The sequence below is a fragment of the Phocoena sinus genome, chromosome 4 (genome assembly GCF_008692025.1).
Source record: "Phocoena sinus isolate mPhoSin1 chromosome 4, mPhoSin1.pri, whole genome shotgun sequence".
Lineage (NCBI taxonomy): Eukaryota > Metazoa > Chordata > Mammalia > Artiodactyla > Phocoenidae > Phocoena > Phocoena sinus.
In genome coordinates, this window is record NC_045766.1 from 76,019,282 (window position 1) to 76,039,460 (window position 20,179).

At 48.8% G+C, this 20,179-nt stretch overlaps 1 protein-coding gene across 1 annotated transcript in view; it reads right to left on the bottom strand.

Moving 5' to 3' along the window:
* PDIA5 (protein disulfide isomerase family A member 5) overlaps positions 1-20,179 on the bottom strand; it is a 92,770-nt gene that overhangs the window by 9,332 nt on the left and 63,259 nt on the right. The window contains exons 12-14 of the mRNA XM_032631033.1: positions 6,895-6,965; positions 6,198-6,358; positions 1,972-2,102 (exon numbers count right to left, since the gene is read on the bottom strand). Of these exons, the coding sequence (XP_032486924.1) occupies positions 1,972-2,102; positions 6,198-6,358; positions 6,895-6,965 (363 nt within the window). The remainder of the gene's footprint in view (positions 1-1,971; positions 2,103-6,197; positions 6,359-6,894; positions 6,966-20,179) is intronic.

The window sequence follows — 20,179 nt, forward strand, 5'->3', positions numbered from 1 at the left end:
GGAGAAATGGGGGTTGGTGTTTGCTTTTTTACTTTATACCTACCTTTATCTGTAGTATTTAGGTTCTTTATATAAAAGTATATGTTATATACTACATAAATTATAAATAAGGATATATTATTTTTATCACTGAAAACATTTTAAAGATTTTTTTTGTCTTTAGCTAGTTCCCTCTTTCCCTGCCTCTGTCCACTGATGAACACACACGTCTCAGGAGCCTGGAGCAGAGCTCAGGACAGGAAAGTACAGCAGGGGAGATGGGAGACTCCAGGCACCAAGCCCTCTGCCAACAGGTGAGTCGCTCAGTGACGGGGCCCTGTGTGGACCGTGTTTAGTTATTTTTGTCAGGGCAGTCTGTGAGGCCCTTGAAGCCGGCAGGGACCAGGCCTCCTTCCCTTGTATCCTGGGTCCCCAAAAACATCCAGCACACAGCGGTTACTTGAGGCAGGTCATTAGCACCCCAGCAGGGTAAGCATCCCCTGAGGTCTGGGGGGGAAGCGGGGAGCATTTCTTTTTCTTTTTTTTTTTTTGCAGTACGCGGGCCTCTCACTGCTGTGGCCTCTCCTGTTGCGGAGCACAGGCTCCGGACGCGCAAGCTCAGCGGCCATAGCTCACGGGCCCAGCCGCTCCGCGGCATGTGGGATCCTCCCGGACCGGGGCACGAACCTGCGTCCCCTGCATCGGCCGGCAGACTCCCAACCACTGCGCCACCAGGGAAGCCCGGGGAGCATTTCTAGGGAAAGTATTTAGTCTGGACTTTCTCAAATCCACCCAGTGGCTGGTCAAGGACTCCTACTTCTCTGGCCAGGTTCCCGCCGGCTGCCGGGAAAGTAATCACCCTCTGAATTGGGACTGTGACTAAAGGAGAGCACCAGCCCAGGCTGCAGGAAGGGCTCTGTCACTGACTTGCTGCCATGGCTTGGGCAAGTCAGGCATCCCCCGAGTCTCAGTCCTGCACCCCCAACTCTGCCCAGAAGGAAGACAACTTCTTAAAATCCACTCAGTCTTCCAGGATTACTCTAAGGACAGAGGAGGACAGGAAGAAGCTCTATAAGGAACCGACAGGGCACAAGGCCCACATGCGGAAGAAAAGGCAAAAACAGAGGGAAGTGTCAGCTGCCTGAGGGCGGGGTCTGAGGCTGGGCCAGGAGGCGACCTGCCCAGACAGTGAGAACTGAGGAGAGACTTTACAGATTATTGACACTGGAGAGGTAGGGGCAGGAGGTTAGGACACGACTGAGCTGCCTGCTTCTCTGTGGAGCCCAGCTTTATTATCCCCATTCCATTATACGGAGCTGTAACCTTGGGGAGAGAGAGGGCAACAGAAGAGTGAGAAAACCAAGAGCCTTTCCTTTAGGTATCAATGAACAACTTTAAAATGGGAATACACAAAATTTGAAACCACAAACACCAACATTAGCAGACGTGTCATTCCTTCCACTTAGGCTTGGATTAAAGTGGGGATCACGGTGAGGACCTCTGAGTGACTATGATGGTACTTTTACCCCCGTTTCAAATCCATGGCTTCAGAGCCACTTGGGAAGGTCAGGGAAAGGAGGCTGGGCTGGGAGTGCTCAGCAAGATGAGGGAAGCAGAGGCCTAACCGGGCTGGCTGAATTCCCAGCTGCTAAGTTGCAGGGTTCAAAGGTGAAGTCAGTGCCTGCAGGGATGGAGGGAGCAGACAGGAGGGAGGAGGCGGCTGGGTGGGAGTTTCCAGGCAGTTGAGGGGACTGAACAATTACAAGGCAGGCCCCTGGCACAGACAGAAGCAGCGGGCTTCAGGACTGATGTGCAGACAGAACCTGACAGAGCTGGACCTGGATCCTGAAGGACCTCGGCCTGGAATGAAACCTGCTCACAGCAGACAGCCCAGAGTCGGCCTGCGGCTGCCCTGGTCCCTGGGGGGATCTTCTCAGTTCAGTCAGGCCCACCCCTCTCCCTCGCCCCTCAGCGAGCGCCCCAGCTACTTACAAGGGGCGTAGAACATGACCAAGGCGTGCTTTTTCCTCTTCAGGGTGTCCCGGAAGCTGTCCCCAGCCAGATGCACCACGCTGGTCTGCTGCTCTTCCCAGGCAGGCTCTGGGGGTGGAGGGGACTCAGGACTGCAAGAACCGGGGGTGGAGGGGAGACAGTCATTAGGAGAAGCTCGTGTACAGGCAAGCGCTTCCGCCGCCCCCAACCACTCGGGGAGCACGTGAGAAAAAAAATCACTTTGCATCCTTTCTAAAACTGAATTTAAAACCTCAGTTTAAACATGAAGAACTGTGAACCATCTGCGAAGATCCCCTCTAAGGAGCGTATTAAGAAGCCATCCTGTGACGGTGTGGAAGACCCGAGTCGCTTTTAGGACCTCTCCAGTCATCTCCTTGCCATGGGGAGAAGCCCCTGCACCTGGGCTCCCTTCCCCTCCCTCCTGCCTCTCCTGGGACCCTGAAGCACTCTCCATTATCTTCTGCTCCTGAGCCTTTGTTCTGGTGGACAGAGCATGCGCCATGGAGTGAGGTGGGTCTGGGTTCGAATCCAGATTACTGATCACCTGTGTGACCTTAGGTAAGTTACCAAACCCCACTGAGCTTCCATTTTCTTTTCTGCTAAATGAGTACAGTTGAGACCTACTTCCTGGGCTCCTTATGAAGAGCAGAGACAGTGTATATGAAGCACCTAGTCAGTCAGGCAACTAACAGTTGCTAAGAGCCTATATGCTCTCATAAATGACAGGCATTCGATAAGGGTTTATAATTTTTCAGTCTCCTGTTCACTAGTTCCCTCCACTCTGCCTCACAAAAGTACAGATCTCCAGGGTCTTTTAAAGCCTTTGCTGCCCTTGTCCCCCTCCCTACAACCACACTTCTCCCTCCCTTCTCTGAGAAGTGTCTCTGGGGAGCGGTCTGGACCCCACGCTGCCACATGCACCCCCTGCACTCCCTCCTTCATGCCAGCACCACCTCGCTTCTGACCACCAGGCCTCAGGCCTTGTATCCAGCGAGGGCAGCATGAGTGCAGCACCAGGCACCCCACGGCCTCTCTCACCTTTCAGAAGCCCTCCTACCAGAGACCCCTTCCCTACCTTCCCGACAGCCTTCTCTCTTCTGGTTCTATCTCTGTGCCCCTGCAATTCCCACAAGATCTCATCCCTCTGCGCGGCTTCCATAATCCCCTAGGCTGAGGGTGACTCGAGCCCTGGCCTCTCACCCAAGCCCCCTATTTCCAGGTGTTTTTCAGGTATTTCCACCTGGAGGTCCCACTGTCACCCCAATCCCAACAAGACTTAGAACTCTTCCCTCTCGTCCACACTTCCCAAAAACAGCTTTCTTCCCCAACTTCTTCGTTTTGGTTAATGGCACCCCTGCTCTCGTGACCAAGACCGGCCCCTCCCACCCTTCCTGTCTTCCCCACTTCTTTGCCCTCCAGGTGCCCTGTCAAACACCCTGGACTCTTCGGCTGACACCAACCTTCTGCTCTGCCCTGTCCCTGCATCCTGCCTCCCCGGGCTGGCCTGCTGGTGGGCACATCTCAGTCACCCAAGTGCGGCCACTTGTGCACAAGCCTGGAAGTGCCATCAGCCTCCCCCGACACTGTCTGTTTGCCCTCCTGCTGGTGACCTCAACCCTTCATCTCAGAGCATCTGCTGTTTATGCTCTGCCTGGAGGATTCCTTCCAAGCTCCCCAAAGAACCACTATTTGTCCCTAGGCAAGGCCCTTCACCTCTCTGAACCTAAGTTTCTTCACCAAGGAAATAGGAATAAAAACTCTGGCCTCAGTAGGATCTGAGTACGAAATGGGGCAACAGCTATCAAAGCACGCTGCAAAAGCTGGGAAGGTTCTAGCACTTAGGGGTTGGTGCTGGCAGTTACAGTGCTGTATGAGAGCTGGCTCAGAGGCCGTGGCCCACGGGCCCAGCCACTCCGCGGCACGTGGGATCTTCCCGGACCGGGGCATGAACCCGCGTCCCCACAGCTTCCTCTCTTTGAGTATTTCCACACACCATGCACTGTGCTAAAGCACAATAACCCAATTTAACTCTCCGGACAAGTCTATGGGAAAAGTACAGTCTCCACGTCACAGATGGGAAACTGGGGCTTAGCAGGGTCACGTAAATGGCTTGGGGTTACGATCTGAGTGCAGGGCTCTTAGACTCCAAAGTCCATGCTCTTGGGCTTCCCTGGTGGCGCAGTGGTTGGGAGTCTGCCTGCCGATGCAGGGGACATGGGTTCATGCCCCGGTCTGGGAAGATCCCACATGCCACGGAGCGGCTGGGCCTGTGAGCCATGGCCGCTGAGCCTGCGTGTCCGGAGCCTGTGCTCCGCAACGGGAGAGGCCACAACAGTGAGAGGCCTGCGTACTGCAAAAAAAAAAAAAACAAAAAAAGTCCATGCCCTTACCCTAGTGCTTTTCAGGCGCTCAGCAGTGGTGACTATGAACAGGAAGGACAGAGACCCTCCATGCTCGCTATTTGTGTCCAGGCTTCTGGAGCGGGGATTAGCAACGATAAATGCTCTGATTCCCCAGCTCTCTAACCACAGTGCAAGCACCAGGGACCTCACCTCAGGCCCCACCCTGCTCAGTCCTTCCTCCTTCCCAGTAAACCAGCACTGGCACCAGAGCAAGGCCAGAGGCGGGTGTAAAGAGCAACCTGCCTCCTGCACCAAAGGCCCGGAGGAGAGAGCACCTCGCCCCTCTTGGAGATGAACCACTGCTCCGTTCTGGTCCCTAAGACAAGGGCTGGCTACTCTTAGAATCTACCCGCAGTGATCAGGAGCAAGCTGAGACCTGGACCTGGCCAGCCCACTCACCTCTTGCCAGGGCCTCTCCTGAACCTAGTGGCTCATCCCATTCCATAAGCTGGCGTTTCTCAAAACCCCATGGCTGAGGGTTTCACTCACACCTCCTGAATCAAAGCTGCAGGGACGGCAGCCCTACCATCTGTACTTTAAGCAGCACCTCAACACCTGTAACGCTGGCGTCCACCCAGGTTCGAGGACCGATGTCCTAACAAAGTAACTCCTTCTGGATGCTGCTGTTCTGCACAGTTCTCGCGTCACTTTGTGACCCTAAAGTCTTGGTTCTCACGTGGACATCATTATGCCATGTACCGGGGCCTCTGCAAAGGCTGGAGTCTGTCTTCTTTTACTTCATGTTCCCCCCAGTGCTGAAATAAGGCAGTATTCTCAAATATTCAAGTTATATGTGTGTGTGTGTGCGTGTGTGTCTGTCTGTCTGTCTCGGGGGAGGGGTGTGGACAGGAGAAAGCACCTGTGTGGTGGCCCAGTTAGTCCCCTCACAGGAGGGGGAAATGCTAAGAACTGCGGGTTCCACGGTCCTTGGATGAGCAATTGCAAGGCTCCTCGTGTTCTCTGGACTTGCAGGCTGTTGTGGGCTGAACTGTGTCCCCCGCCCCAAATTCATATGTTGAAGTCCTAATGCCAACTACCCTAGAATGTGACTGTATTTGGAGATAGAGTCTTTAGAGAGGTAATTAAGTTAAAATTAAGTCATTAGGGTAGACCCTAACCCAACTTCACACTGGTGTCCTTTTAAGAAGAGGAGATCAGGACACAGACACTGAGGGAAGACCGTGTGAAAACACAGGGAGAAGATGGACATGGAGAGGCCTCAGAGAAAGCAACCCTCCTGACATCTTATCTTGGACTTCTGGTCTCCAGAATTGTGAAAAAAATTAACTTCTGCTGTTAAGCCACCGGTTCTGTGTTCCCTGTTGTGGCAGCCCTAGCAAACTAATACCCAGGCTGAGGGAGCTCTTCAAACCTTTATTTTCAACCCCAAACCACCACAGGCTACACTGTGGACACTACTGAAGGCCCAGACCTGGGTCCCTGTGAGTTCAGCTCTGGATGTGAAGAGCTGTGTGTTTCCTTCATTCACTCAAAGGGAATGGAATAAAATGTAGATGATGAAACCTGGGGCCAGGACACTGGGGAAGGAGTCCTAAAAATAGAAATACACGGTTTACTGGAGCTGATGAAACCACACCCAGAAAGGCTACCCGTGACCTGCTGGACGAGTACACGTGATCAGCACACCAGAGGTGGCGTCAGGATTGGGAAGTCATAGCTGTCTTGGCGTTCAGGCCCTGAGCCAAGGTCAGTGGCTCCTAAGGTTTACTTCATCTCCTCAAGGCCCTCTCCAGTGGCCGACAGCCAGGGACCAAGATGTGCTATCAAGACCAGCAGACTTACTTTTGCATCCACTCAATAAAGCTCTTCTTTGTTCTGAGCGCAGGCACTGCATACTTCTCTCCATTCTTAAAATACTTGAGTGTAGGAAACTCGGAGATGTGGAATCTTTCTGCCAGGGCCTTGTTGACGGTGGCATCAACAGCTGCAAGGACACCAGAGCTCTGGGACGGGGGAGAGGCCAACCATGCATGACAGCCTCAGATGCGGTGCTGGCAGAAGAGGAGCCCGGACACCAGCCACCAACCCACCGAGGGCCTGCCGAAACCTCACAGGGCGGGAACTTCATACATCCCGGGAACAACTGGACACGGGCACGTCCATCATTCTCATTTGTGGGCTGAGATGAAGCCTTTTAATCTCCCCCACCAACCAGGCTGTGTAGACTGTGGCTGTTCCCAATCGGCAGGCTCCCACAGAAAAGAGGGAGAAACCTGGGGCTTCACCCCAGAGCCATGACCTGGCAGAGGTCACCTGGAAGGGTATGGGAATGTGACCCCAATCTCTCTGCACCCCTCCATCCCTGGTAGGGGCCCCACCTGTCTGACTAAGACACATCTACTCGGGGACACAGAAGTTCTGCAGGCCTCCAGGGGCCAGGAGAGCTGCTACAGAGCTTGCAGGGGAAAGTCACTGTAATGATTCCTATCACTGACTCTTTAGGAGAGAGCGGTGGAGGAGTTAAGGAAAGGAAGCTTACATCTGCTTCTCCGTGGAGGACTTCTGCTGCATTCTCAAACTCTGGTTTCATTTTCTTACAGTGTCCACACCCTGCAGGAAGAAATCAAGAGAAACCATGTCCATGGCACAGAGGCTCCAGGGATGTCCCCTGCCTCCGTAAGAGAGCTGGGTCCTAGTCCCAGATACCAGGGGTACCCAGGAGAAAAGAAGAACAGCACCAGCTCAGAGAAAAGAAATCTTTTGCCTGATCCACTGGGGGTGGGGGGGTGGGAGGGGCACAAGAGGCAAAAATGAAATAATTACATCAACAATACTGGTGATATGCATACAGGTCCTGTGTGCCAGGCGTGGCTCTAAGTGCTTTATACCCTCACAACAGCCCTACAAGGTATGAACTACATTATCTCCATTTTACAGATGAGAAAACTGAGGCACTGAGAGGGTGGATGACTGCCCAAGGCTACATACACAGCCACAGGTCACAGAGCTGGGCTGAAAACCCAAGCAATCTGGTTGGAGGCCACAGCCACTGGCAGCGTGTGCTTCCCAGCACTATGCTACTGTCACCACTATCATCTTCTCCAGGCAGAAGGGATTCGGGGCCTCGAACTGGGAATAAGAATTCACATAAGCAAGAGTATGGGAAAACGTCAAGTTCCAATTGTCCCAATAAGGGAAGAGGTACGATATGACAGGCACAGTGATCTGACTTGTCATTCCCAAATAAATGGTATTTTCTTGGGACAAAGACTGCTTTGCCCTCCTCTCCTTACAACACTTGAATGCAGTAATATGTTATGAATAATGACATCTGATACATTAAAAAGGAAGCAAGCACTTTGTGTCAGTGATGACAGGACATTTGTAAATTGCTTTCATTTTAGTAGAAAGAGTACTCTCTGGCATCTACGCTGAAGGGGCTGTGAGGCGAGTAGGACCAGACTGGCTCAGGCTGGAGATGACTCTAAAGGGAAACCTGGCTGGGAGCGGGGGGTAGGGCGGCACAGACAAGGCTAAATGGACGGTGGACATGTGACTTGGCCTTCTCATGGGGTGTGCTACTGCTTGGGAGCTTAGAGCATCACAGTTCTACTACTGATTATTGGGAAAAAGAAAGACAAGAAAGGAAGACACGTGGAGACCAAGCAACGTGCTACTAAAAAACCAACAGATCAATGAAGAAATCAAAGAGGCTATCAGAAAATACCTCGAGATAAATGACAACGGAAACACAACTTTCCAAAATCTATGGGATGCAGCTAAGAGGTAGGTTTATAGTGATACAGGTCTTCTTCAAGAAATATAAGAAAAATCTCAAATAAACAACCTAATCTACCATCTAAAGGAGTTAGAAAAAGAAGAACAAGCAAACCCCACGATCAGCAGAATGAAGGAAATAATGAAGATCAGAGAGGAAATAAATAAAACAGAGACCAAGAAAACAATACAAAAGATCAGTGAAACCAAGAGCTGGTTTTTTGCAAAGATAAACAGAATTGATAAACGTTTAGCCAGGCTCATCAAGGAAAAAAGAGGACCCAAATAAATGAAAGAGGAGAAATAACAACTGATATCAGAGATACAAAAAATCATAAGAGAATACTACAATCATATACCAACAAACTGGACAACCTACAAGAAATGGACAAATTTCTAGAAACATACAACCTTCCAAGACTGAATCAGGAAGACACAGCCTATCTGAACAGACTGATCACCAGTAGTGAAGTTGAATTTGTAATAGAATCATACACCATGATCAAGTGGAATATATTCCAGGGATACAAGGATGGTTCAGTATCCACAAATCAATCAACATGATATAACACATTAACAGAAGGAAGGATAAAAATCACATGATCATCTCAATAGATGTAGAAAAAGCATTTGACAAAATTCAACATACATTCATGACAAAGACTCTCATCAAAGTTGGTATAGAGGGAACACAGCTCAACATAACAAAGGCCATTCATGACAAACCCACAGCTAACATCGTACTCAATGGTGAAATGCTGAAAGCCTTTCTTCTATAAATTTATTTAATTATTTATTTATTTTTGGCTGTGTTGGGTCTTCGTTGCTGTGCATGGGCTTTCTCTAGTTGTGGTGAGCGGGGGCTACTCTTCGTTGCGGAGCACGGGCTTCTCATTGTTGTGGCTTCTCTTGTTGCGGAGCACGGGCTCTAGGTGCGCAGGCTTCAGTAGTTGTGGCACACGGGCTTAGTAGTTGTGGACTGAGGGCTCTAGAGCTCAGGCTCAGTAGTTGTGGCGCACGGGCTTAGCTGCTCCGCGGTATGTGGGATCTTCCTGGGCCAGGGCTTGAACCCGTGTCCCCTGCCTTGGCAGGCGGATTCTTCACCACTGCACCACCAGGGAAGCCCTGAAAGCCTTTCTTCTAAAATCAGGAACAAGACAAGGATGCCCACCTCTTGCCCTTTTCATTCAACATAGTATTGAAAGTCCTAGCCACAGCAATCAGACAAGAAAAAGAAATAAAAGGCATTGCATCCAAACTGGAAAGGAAACAAAATTGTCACTATTTTCAGATGACATGATACTATATATAGAAAACACTAACACCTCCACCAAAAAACTATTAGAGCTAATAAATGAATTCAGTAAAGTTGCAGGATAGAAGCTTAATATACAGAAATCTGTTGTTTTCTTTACACTAATAATGAACTCTTAGAAAAAGAAAGCAAGAAAACAACCCTGTTTAAAAACTGCATCAAAAAGGAAAGAATACCTAGGAATAAACTTAACAAAGGAGGCGAAAGACCTATATTCTGAAAACTATAAAACAATGATAAAGGAAACCGAAGATGATACAGAGAAATGGAAAGATAACCTGTGCTCATGGATTGGAAGAATTAATATTGTTAAAATGTCCATACTGGGACTTCCCTGGTGGCGCAGAAGTTAAGAATCTGCCTGCCAATGCAGGGGACACGGGTTCGAGCCCTGGTCCGGGAAGATCCCACATGCCGTGGAGCAACTAAGCCCATGCGCCACAACTACTGAGCCTACACTCTAGAGCCCGCGAGCCACAACTACTGAGCCTGTGTGCCACAACTACTGAGGTCTGTGCGCCTAGAGCCCATGCTTCAGAACAAGAGAAGCCACCGCAGTGAGAAGCCCTCCTCACCGTAATGAAGAGTAGCCCCCACGCGCCGCAACTAGAGAAAGCCTGCACCTAACAACGAAGACCCAATGCAGCCAAAGATAAATAAATAAATAAAAAATTTTTAAAAAGTCCATACTACCCAAAGCAATCTACACAGATTTAATACAATCCTTATCAAAATACCCATGACATTTTTCACAGAGCTAGAATAAATAATCATAAAATTTATACGGAACCACAAAAGACCCTGAATTGCCAAACTAATCTTGAGAAAAAAGAACAAAGCAGCTGGAGGTATCACTCTCTCTGACTTCAGAGTATACTACAAAGCTACAGTAATCAAAACAGTATGGTATTGGCACAAAAACAGACACAATGAATCAATGGAACAGAATAGAGATCCCAGAAATAAACCCACACATTTATGGTCAATTAATCTATGACAAAGGAGGCAAAATATACAAAGAAGAAAAGATAGTCTCTTCAAGCAGTGGTGCAAGGAAAGCTGAACAGCTAAATGTAAAAGAATGCAATTAAAATTACATTTTCTCGCACCATATATGAAAATAAACTCAAAACAGATTCAAGACCTAAATGTAAAACCTGAAACTGTAAAACTCCTCGAAGCGAACACAAGCAGAACACTGACAAATTGTAGCAAAATTTGCTTGGATCTGTCTCCTAAGGCAAAAGAAACAAAAGCAAAAATAATCAAATGGGACCTAAGTAAACTTAAAAGCTTTTGTACAGTAAAGGAAACCACTGACAAAATGAAAAGGCATCCTACTGAATGGGAGAAAATATTTGCAAATGATATGACTGGTAAGGGGTTAATATCCAAAATACATAAACAGTTCATACAACTGAATATCAAAAAAAAAAACCCAAAAAACAACCCCCCCCAAAAAAAACCCTAACAAAAAAAACAACCTGATTAAAAAATGGGCAAAAGACCTGAACAGACATTTTCCCAAAGACATCGCTAATCATCAGAGAAATGCAAATCAAACCCACAATGAGTTATCACCTCACACCTTTCAGAATGGCCCTCATCAAAGTCTACAAATAACAAAGTTGACAAGGATGTGGAGAAAAGGGAAACCTGGTACACTGTTGGTGGGAATGTAAATTGGTGCAGCCACTATGGAAAACAGTATGGAGGTGCCTCAAAAAACTAAAAATAGAGTTACCATATGACCCAGAAATTCCACTCCTGGGTATGTATTTGAAAGAAACAAAAACACTAATTTGAAAGGATACATGCACCCCAATGTTCACAGAAGCATTATTTACAATTGCCAAGATACAGAAGTAGCCTAAGTGTCCATGAACAGATGAATGGATAAAGAAGATAGATACATATATACAGTGGTATATTACCCCGCCATAAAAATAATTCTGCCATTTGTAACAACGTGGATGGACCTGGAGGGTATTAAGCTTAGTGAAATAAGTCAGACAGAGACAGACAAATACTCTACGTTATCACTTACATGTGGAATCTAAAAGAATAAAAGAAGCAAATGTATATAATGATACAGTAACAGACTCACAGATATAGAGCACAAACTGGTGGTTACCAGTGGGGAGAGCGAAGGGGGAAGGAGCCAGACAGGGGTATGGGATGAAGAGATACAAACTACTATGTATATAATAAATAAGCAAAAAGGATACAGCACAGGGAAATATAGCCATTGTTTTGTAATAGCTTTAAATGGAGTACAATCTATAAAAATATTGAATCACTATGTTGTATACCTGAAACTAATATAATATTGTAAATCAACTATACTTTAATTAAAAAAAAAAGAATCTGGACCGAAAAGAGAAAGAAACAAAGGAAGGCAGACAGACACACACCAGTATTATCAGAGAAGACCTCCCACACCCTCCAGGAGCCACTGGGCCATGTAAACAGCTTTCCTGCCTCCATCTGAGCACTTGGCTGGGACAAAAATTCCTCTCTCCTCCAAGGTCATTCCTGCAGAGCTCAGCTCCACATGGCACTGAGACACAAACAGGTCCGTTCCATTCCTGCCTGTTCCAACTTCCTTAGTCCATTCTCAACTTGTTCCTCCCAGAGACAGGGGGCCTCACAGTGGCTACCCTAACTGCCCCCCTCAACACACACACACACGCTGATAACAGAAAACCCTGGCCAGTGTTGTCAAGCCCTCCTCTGGACAGAGTGCTCTGGGGGAGCCGTGAGATGACTCGGTGGAGGAAACTCACTGATGGAATGCAGCCCAGGGAGTGGCTACAATTCTCAGCTGTACCAACATGTTGGTCTTTCTCAAATGGGCCCAAGCAAGGGGGAGGGACACCTGTGGGCTCATGGTCTGACTAGAGCCCACTTGGGACCCCCATGAACCATACAGGTATCAAAGTCATCATGATATTAAAATGTAAGAACATTATTTTCCAGAAATGAACACTTAGTGTTATCACAACCCATTTGCACTTTCTAAACAACTGAGTTACAAAAGCATTTTTTGTTTTGTTTTGGTAAATTGTTTGTTTGGAACTGAAAATGTGATTTCCCCACAGAACCAATCTTATACACAGATGCTATGCAGAGTCTCGAGAGTGACCACAAAAGTCCATTTAACAGGATGTACCTGAAGCATGTAGAGCATGCAGTGCTATTTCTGTTTCACTGAGCCGTGCCCCAGATGGAAAGCACACAGACCGTGGTCCAGCTCGGGACTCCCAGCGGGTCTCTCTCCCTGCAGGCAGCAGCCGCCCACAACAGCAAAAGGGAGAGCATCCTCCTCAGCTCAGGGCAGACTCTGGGCTTTTCTGGGTCACTGACATTGTTGAGAATTTAAGCTTCTCCCCCACTTCTCCCGTACTGATGCATATATGTTCCATACTGATGAATAACTTCAGAGGGCTCCGAATGCCCTGACCCGCTCATAGACTCCTGGTTAAGAGGCCACGGCAACGAAGGGCTGACTGCAAGGCAGTCACTTTCCCGGCGGGGGGCCGTAGAAGAACAACGAGCTGTCCCCACAGGTGTCCAGGCTCAGGTATCCTTCCACGAACATCTGCATGTCTGGAGTAAACTGGATATCCTAAGGAGGATTCTACTGACTTAACATATATATTAAGACTTAAACTTTTTTTTTTTTTTGATTCTCACTAAAATAAAAAGAATAAATCACTCTTTGGGGCTTACAGTCAGGAGGCTCTACAACTCTCAAAGGAACCCCCAGGCCTGCCTCCGGGCTGACCGCTCCCTGCACCCTGCCCCGAGGTGACCTCCCCTGACAGGGGCAGAGGGAGCTCACCCTGCATGAAGAGACACGGAGAAAAGGAAGCTCAGAGGCTCTCCTGCTGATGGAGGGTCTGTCACCCAAGAGTTCGGTCTCCCCTGGAGAGTAGGAAGTGAGCGGCCTGAGTGAGAGCCGCTCAGCCCATCAGAGCACAAGGGAGGATGCCCGGGCAGGCCTCAGGAGACCCGGGCTTCGGGCTCCAAGTGGTCTCCATGGCAGGCGGGAGGGGCAGGAAGGGGATGCTCCCCTGAGCACCCTTTCCTCTACCACGTTATGATTGGTGCTGTCAGGCCAGTGCTAGCAGGCCCCACGGTCAAGGTGGGTGGTGGGACTGGGTGGGAATGGGGGGAAAGAAGACAAACCCACTCATAGAAAACCACTGTTTCTTTCCAAAATGTCCCAGTCAATGAGGCAGGACCCCTGAAGATGAGGGAGTTCACCTTCATACCTTTGCCAGGCTCAGCCCTTGGATGCCACTGCCCACTGGGGAAGCAAATTGACTCCACATCGCCTGCCAACTTCTATTAGTGGTGGGCGGGAGATGGCCTCTTAAGACAGAGAATTGGCTCACTGGGAAGAAGAGCTGTGATCGACCCATGATGTCTGCACTGGACACAGGAGGGGTGGCTGGAGGACATGCCAGGAGGTGCCAGATTCTTTGGCTTGTACTCACAGCTCTCTCCTGAACCTCTGGCCCCATCTCCCAGGACTCTGCCAAGTAATAAAAGCGCTTGCTCTCTGCACTGGCCTTCCACACACTATCTCAGCAGCCCCACGAGACACAGGGCAGGGATCATCAGAAATGACGGCTCTGGGAGATAGTGATAAACTGGAGATCCCAGAGGCACCGTTAAGCAAGATGGGATTAGAAGGTGGATCTTCTGGCTGGAGCTGTGACCACATGAGCTGACCTTTTCCCTGAAGTTCTGTCCCCCAGCACCCAGCTCACTTCATCACAGCCCCTGCCCTGATGGATGAGACCTCTCCATGCGGAGTGTCCACCTGGGCCCTGGCCCCTACTTTGAGTCTCCAGTTCACTCCAGCCCCACCGAACTACCTATTTCTCTTCTACTCACAAAAGACATCTTATTCATATCCTCCTATAGCATTTCATTTTGTAGTGCCCTGTGACTATTATATTGCTGTCTCTTGGTATTCAGGGGCGGCCAGGGCATCTTTTCAAATCATAAATCATATCAAATTCCCTTGGTCAGAACTTTCTAATGGGGCTTCCCCGGTGGCACAGTGATTGAGAATCCACCTGCCAATGCAGGGGACAAGGGTTCAATCCCTGGCCCGGGAAGATCCCACATGCTGCGGAGCAACTAAGCTCATGTGCCACAACTACTGAGCCTGTGCTCTAGAGCCCGTGAGCCACAACTACTGAGCCCGCGAGCCGCAACTACTGAAGCCCATGAGCCTAGAGCCCATGCTCCACAATGAGAGAAGCCACTGCAATGAGAAGCCCCCGCATCGCAACGAAGAGTAGCTCCCGCTCGCCACAACTAGAGAAAGCCTGCACACAGCAACGAAGACCCAATGCTGCCAAAAATAAATAAATAAAATTAAAAAAAAAAAAAAACAAAAAAACTTTCCAATGGCTCCCATCACAAGTGGATCGAAATCCAAACTCCTTCTCACAGCCACAAGTCCCACACTGTCGGACTTTCCTACCCTCCAACCTCAACTCAGGCCATCTCCCTCCTGTCCTCTAGTCTGCAGCCTGTGGCCTCCTTCTGCTTTCCTATCTCACCAAGCTCATTTCTACCCCCATGGCTCTTATCGGGCTGTTTGCCTGGAACACGATCTTCCCTCAGGACTCTGCATGGCTGATCACTTCACATCACGCAGGCTTTAGTTCAAATTTCACTTCTTCAGAGAAATTCCCTGACCACCTGACCACCTAACCCCAAGAAGCCTCAACCCATCACACTCACTTCCAACAGCCTGCTTATTTCCTTGACTGTACTCAAAACAGCTGGAGTAATGTGCTTACTTGAAACTTCCAATCCCCCAAGTGGATGTAAGCTCTCTACAGGCTTGGACGTCCGTCTCACTCACCACTGAGGATGGCATCCCACACACTTTGTGAATGAACGAACCTCACGGCTGTGTTGTTCAGGTTATACCTGTGCTCACAAGGTTTAACTGAACTAAATCCTTTTGGGGCAAAAGTCACACCAAGTAGTTGCTAGTTTAACTAAACACCTCTACTCAGTAAAACCAGGAGCCAAACCAGTTACTATGTGCGTACGCTCCTCTCCACACCACCATTTACATACACTTCCCCTGATCCTTACTAGGTCTGGAAAACATCTTTGGAAATCTCCAACATCTCTGGATGGTGTTCTGAAGTTACCATATATTCCCAAGAGTTCTCTTGATAGCATTATGGTTTTCACTACTAACATCAATTCCCTCTGCTCCTGAGACAAGATACTAAGGCTAAGCAACAAACCTCTGTAAACAGAGTTTGTGACGATGAGACCAGCCAGGCCCCAAGAAGGAGAGAGGTCTGGCGGAGCAAACGTCTCCCTCGCTGGCACCCGCCTGGCCTGGGGAACCGTGGGTCACGAGCAGTGACTGCCTTGACCCCAGCCTCCGGGCCTGGCCTTCAGGCTGTCCTGGCAGTGTGGGCTTCAGGAGAGCCAGAGAAGGACGGTCAGAAGCGGAGCAGGACTCCAGCCCACTGCGTTTTACTGTCCTGATTGTGATTTGATGGGCCATTAAGTTTTACTGCCAAACTTCCTTGTTGGGTTTTTATCAGCTTGTAAGTGCACTTACACTGACTTTCACGACCTGGCAAAGAGGCTGCCCGTCAGTTCCTTGACCACACTCTTTTCTGGCTGTGGGAATGTTGGCTTCCCGTCAATTCCAAATCTTCAGATCCCTCTGGATTCCGTTAACTTCAGTTACACCTATGATTTTATTGCAGGCCAGCTATGGAGACTCTCCTGGCTCCTGTAACCAGAATTTTCCAGGAGACCAGATTACTTTGGAAAGCTCCCTAGTACCTGGTTCTCAAGAGGAGCCTGGATTTTCCTACCCACATTCCTGCTGCCTTGCCTGGACCTTGGCTTGGGTGTGCCAGGGAGGTGGGGCTCCTACAGATGCTAGCAGAAACAATGATGCTGTAACATTGTGATGGGCCCCCCAGAAACCTCTGGGCTCTTTCGAGGCTTCCCGCTGTATATGCACCAAAGCTAACTTGTAGACACTCAGACACTCGGGCAGACACACACTGATGAATGCCTCATCTACCACGCAGCCCTCTTCTTGCACAAAGAGAAAGTTGGGATTTTTTTTTCTTCCTTTACGTTAGTGTAAAATGTAGATAACAAGCTTTAAAATGTTTTCTTCCAGGATTCTACCCTAAGGAAATAATCTGACATGTGGACAAATAATTATGCATGAAAATGCTCTCTGCAGCCTGATTTATAGTGGGGAAATACAGTAAACAACTCAAACCTTCAACATTATGGTGCTGGTTAGGTAATTTACGGTGCCATTATATAATGGAATATTATGTGACCACAAAAAGTATGTACAAATAAGCATTTTTAATAACATAAGAAAATACTTACAAGATAATGTTAAGAAAAACGTAAAGGAAAAAGCAAGGAAAAAAGAACTTAACGAATGAAATGAAATCCCTTCCTCCCACGTGGCACAACAAATGAAAAATCCAGATGAATTGGGGCTTCCCTGGTGGCGCAGTGATTGAGAGTCCGCCTGCCGATGCAGGGGACATGGGTTCCTGCCCCGGTCTGGGAAGATCCCACATGCCACAGAGCGGCTGGGCCCGTGGGCCATGGCCGCTGAGCCTGCGCATCCGGAGCCTGTGCTCCGCAACGGGAGAGGCCACAGCACTGAGAGGCCCGCGTACCGCAAAAAAAAAAAAAAAAAAAAAATCCAGATGAATTAAACAAAATGAGAAAAACAAAAATATTATCACAAAATGCAGGGCACTATTTTTATATCCTGGATGTCAGGATGGGAAAAGGCAGGCTCACAGAGGGCTTGGTGATGGGGCTGTGGCCTCTAGAACTTGGGTTTAATCCTGGCTCTACCTTTTTGGCTATGTGACCTTTCGCAACCTTCTCAACCTCTTGGTGCCTCCCTTTCCTAACCTGTAAAATGGGGATAATCACGATATCCACTTCACAGGATTTGCTGTGAAGATTAAACGAGTTAATATATGGAAAGTGCTTCAAACCATGTCTGATCCACAGCAAGTGCTCAATAAACATTCTAGCTTTTATCTGACTACAAAAATGTAGTGCTCTTTTTTTCAAGTTTTTTTTTTTTGATGTGGACCATTTTTAAAGTCTTTATTGAATTTGTTATAATATTGTTTCTGTTTTATGTTTTTGGTTTTTTGGCCATGAGGCACACGGGACCTTAGCTCCCCGACCAGGGCTCGAACCCGCACACCCCTGCGTTGGAAGGTGAAGTCTCAACCACTGGACCGCCAGGGAAGTCCCGAAAATGTAATGCTTTTGTACACTGAAAGGCAGCATAAAGAAAGTTAAAGTAAGCAACAGACTAACAGAGAACATCTGGAACACAGAAAATAGATAAAGATTAATATCCATAAGTATGGAGCTCTAGGTCAAGAAGAAAAAGACAACCCAGTAGAAAAATGGGCAAAGGGAATGAACCGGTGGTTTACAGAAGAAACATGGAAGGCTGATTACCACATGAAGAGATGCTCACCACCCCTGGAAGCCAGGGAGCTGTGGACAAGTTGCCCCTTTGCCCTTTTTAGCAGGAATGTAGACAGCTGATAGCATCCACGACTGGCGGGGATGCAGGCTCTGCCATGCACTGCCAGGTGTGGTGAGCCCTTTCTGGAGGGAAGTCGGCAGGTATCTATCAAGGCTCAAGCACACTTACCCCAGGGCACAGCACCTTCCCTTCTGGGAGGCTAACGTGCCTAAACGTGTAGACACGCTCCCAAATACATGTTTACAAATGTTCACTGCATTGTTTGAACAAAGACTGGAAATAGAGGTCTATGACGGGGATGGTTTAAAATCTATGGCATATGTAAATTATAAAATACTATTTGTTCGTTTAAAAGATTGAGGTAGATTTATATGCTAACATCTACATTTACACAAAATTATCTTTAAGACCTACTTACTGGTAAGTGAAAAAAAATGCAAAGCACAGAAAAATGGAGAAGAAGTGATCCCTGTTGTTTAGGTAGAGGCACAGGAGGAGAAGGATAACCAACTGGCAGCACTGGTCAAACCTGGAAGGGAGGCCGGACGCAGAGGGGACTTCCACTGTTTGCACCATATTCTCATGCATCCCTTGAACCTTGCACTGCCAGTAACAGGAATGTTGTTAATATTGTTCTTAAATTATTTGCGTAATTAAAAAATAAAAGTGGTAGCACAAAAGAGTTTTACAGCCAGATGGTTACACAGATCTCCACATGTTAGGAAAACAAATCAATTTAACTTTATGGTAATTTAAAAAAATAGAAGTTAAAAATGAGGGAATGATAAAAGAAAAATGCAACTAGGAAGAATGATGACAAAAAATGGAAAGTGGTTCCTACCTATGGGATTATAGGTAGTTTTTTTCCTTAATCATTTATATTTCTCTGTACCGTCTACGTTGTCTACAGAGATCACATTATTACTTGGGAATAAGACATAAATGAAGTAAGAAGCAGAAATTCTGGAGTATGACAGGGACCTGCTGCCGAATCCAGAGAGGCAGCCCAGCCCTGGAAGGCAGGTCAGGCCCTGTGGCCTCCAGCACACACCTGCTGCTGGGAGTTATGGCAAAGGAAACATCTCATCCCAGGCGGCCCGTTGCCAAGGAAAGGGGCAGAGCTGTGGACGGGCCGCCGTAGCCCTGGGGAAGGGGCAGCAGGGGTGCCCTGGTGCCCCAGCAGCTTCTTCTTAGGCCCCTGTCTGCCCCGTCAGCACCCACATGGGAGAGACAGGCTGCTCCTCAGGGTCCCCCTTCCTGGAAGCCCCACTTTGTCCCTTCTACCTCCCCACGCGAGTGACACTCACTCGGGGGAGGGGGGGGTCATTACAGCACCATGTCCTTCCGGGCCTAACGCAGGGCTGCAGGTACAGGGAGAGGGAGAAGCAGGTAAACATTACTGCAGCAAAACGGACAGTGATAAGAGAAGACGAGTAACAATGTACAGTGACTCTTCTCGTTCAGAACGCTGCGGAAAGAAACAAAAGTCACCACGGGGCGGTGGCCACTGGTGTCCTGCTGCCTCGCCCTCTTCGGACACCACTCAGTGCTCTGTGGGATCAGGAGGCCAGGCCTGGTGCCGTGGCCTCCCCCACCCACTCCGGGCCCCGCGCCGAGGGCCAGATGGACGGCAGAGGGGCCCAGGCTGTCCTCGCACCGCATGGTGCCCACGGCCCTCTAGGAGGCCACTGCTCCCATCGCATCACACTGTCCTTCCCAGGAGGCCCAGGACCCTGGACAGTGGGCTCTGGAGGGCACACCTGCCTGCGAATCTTGGCTCTCCCTGCTCCCTTGGTGTGAGCGGGGCCGGGACTAGAGCTCACGTACGTGGAGGGCCCCGCACTGTGCTGGGGGGCTGAGCTTATCTGTTCAATGACAACTCAGGCACCAGGAGTACAGGCTGCAGAAGAATCTGTGTGGGGTTTCTAAGGGACTCCAGCTGGGAGGGGAAGGGAGGAAAGGCTGAGATGGGAATTAAAGTGGCAGGAAAGCTGGAAAAGAGGGCAAAGAAGCAGGGGGCCCACGGAGATGTTTACTAATATGCAACAACCAGCGGCCCAGGTGCCTTTCCTGCCAAGAACCGAGGAGTACGGCTCCTCCGAAGGCACCCAAACAAGGTTCCAGGCAAGTGGGACCCGGAAAGAAACGAACACTGAGCACTTCCTCTGTACAGAA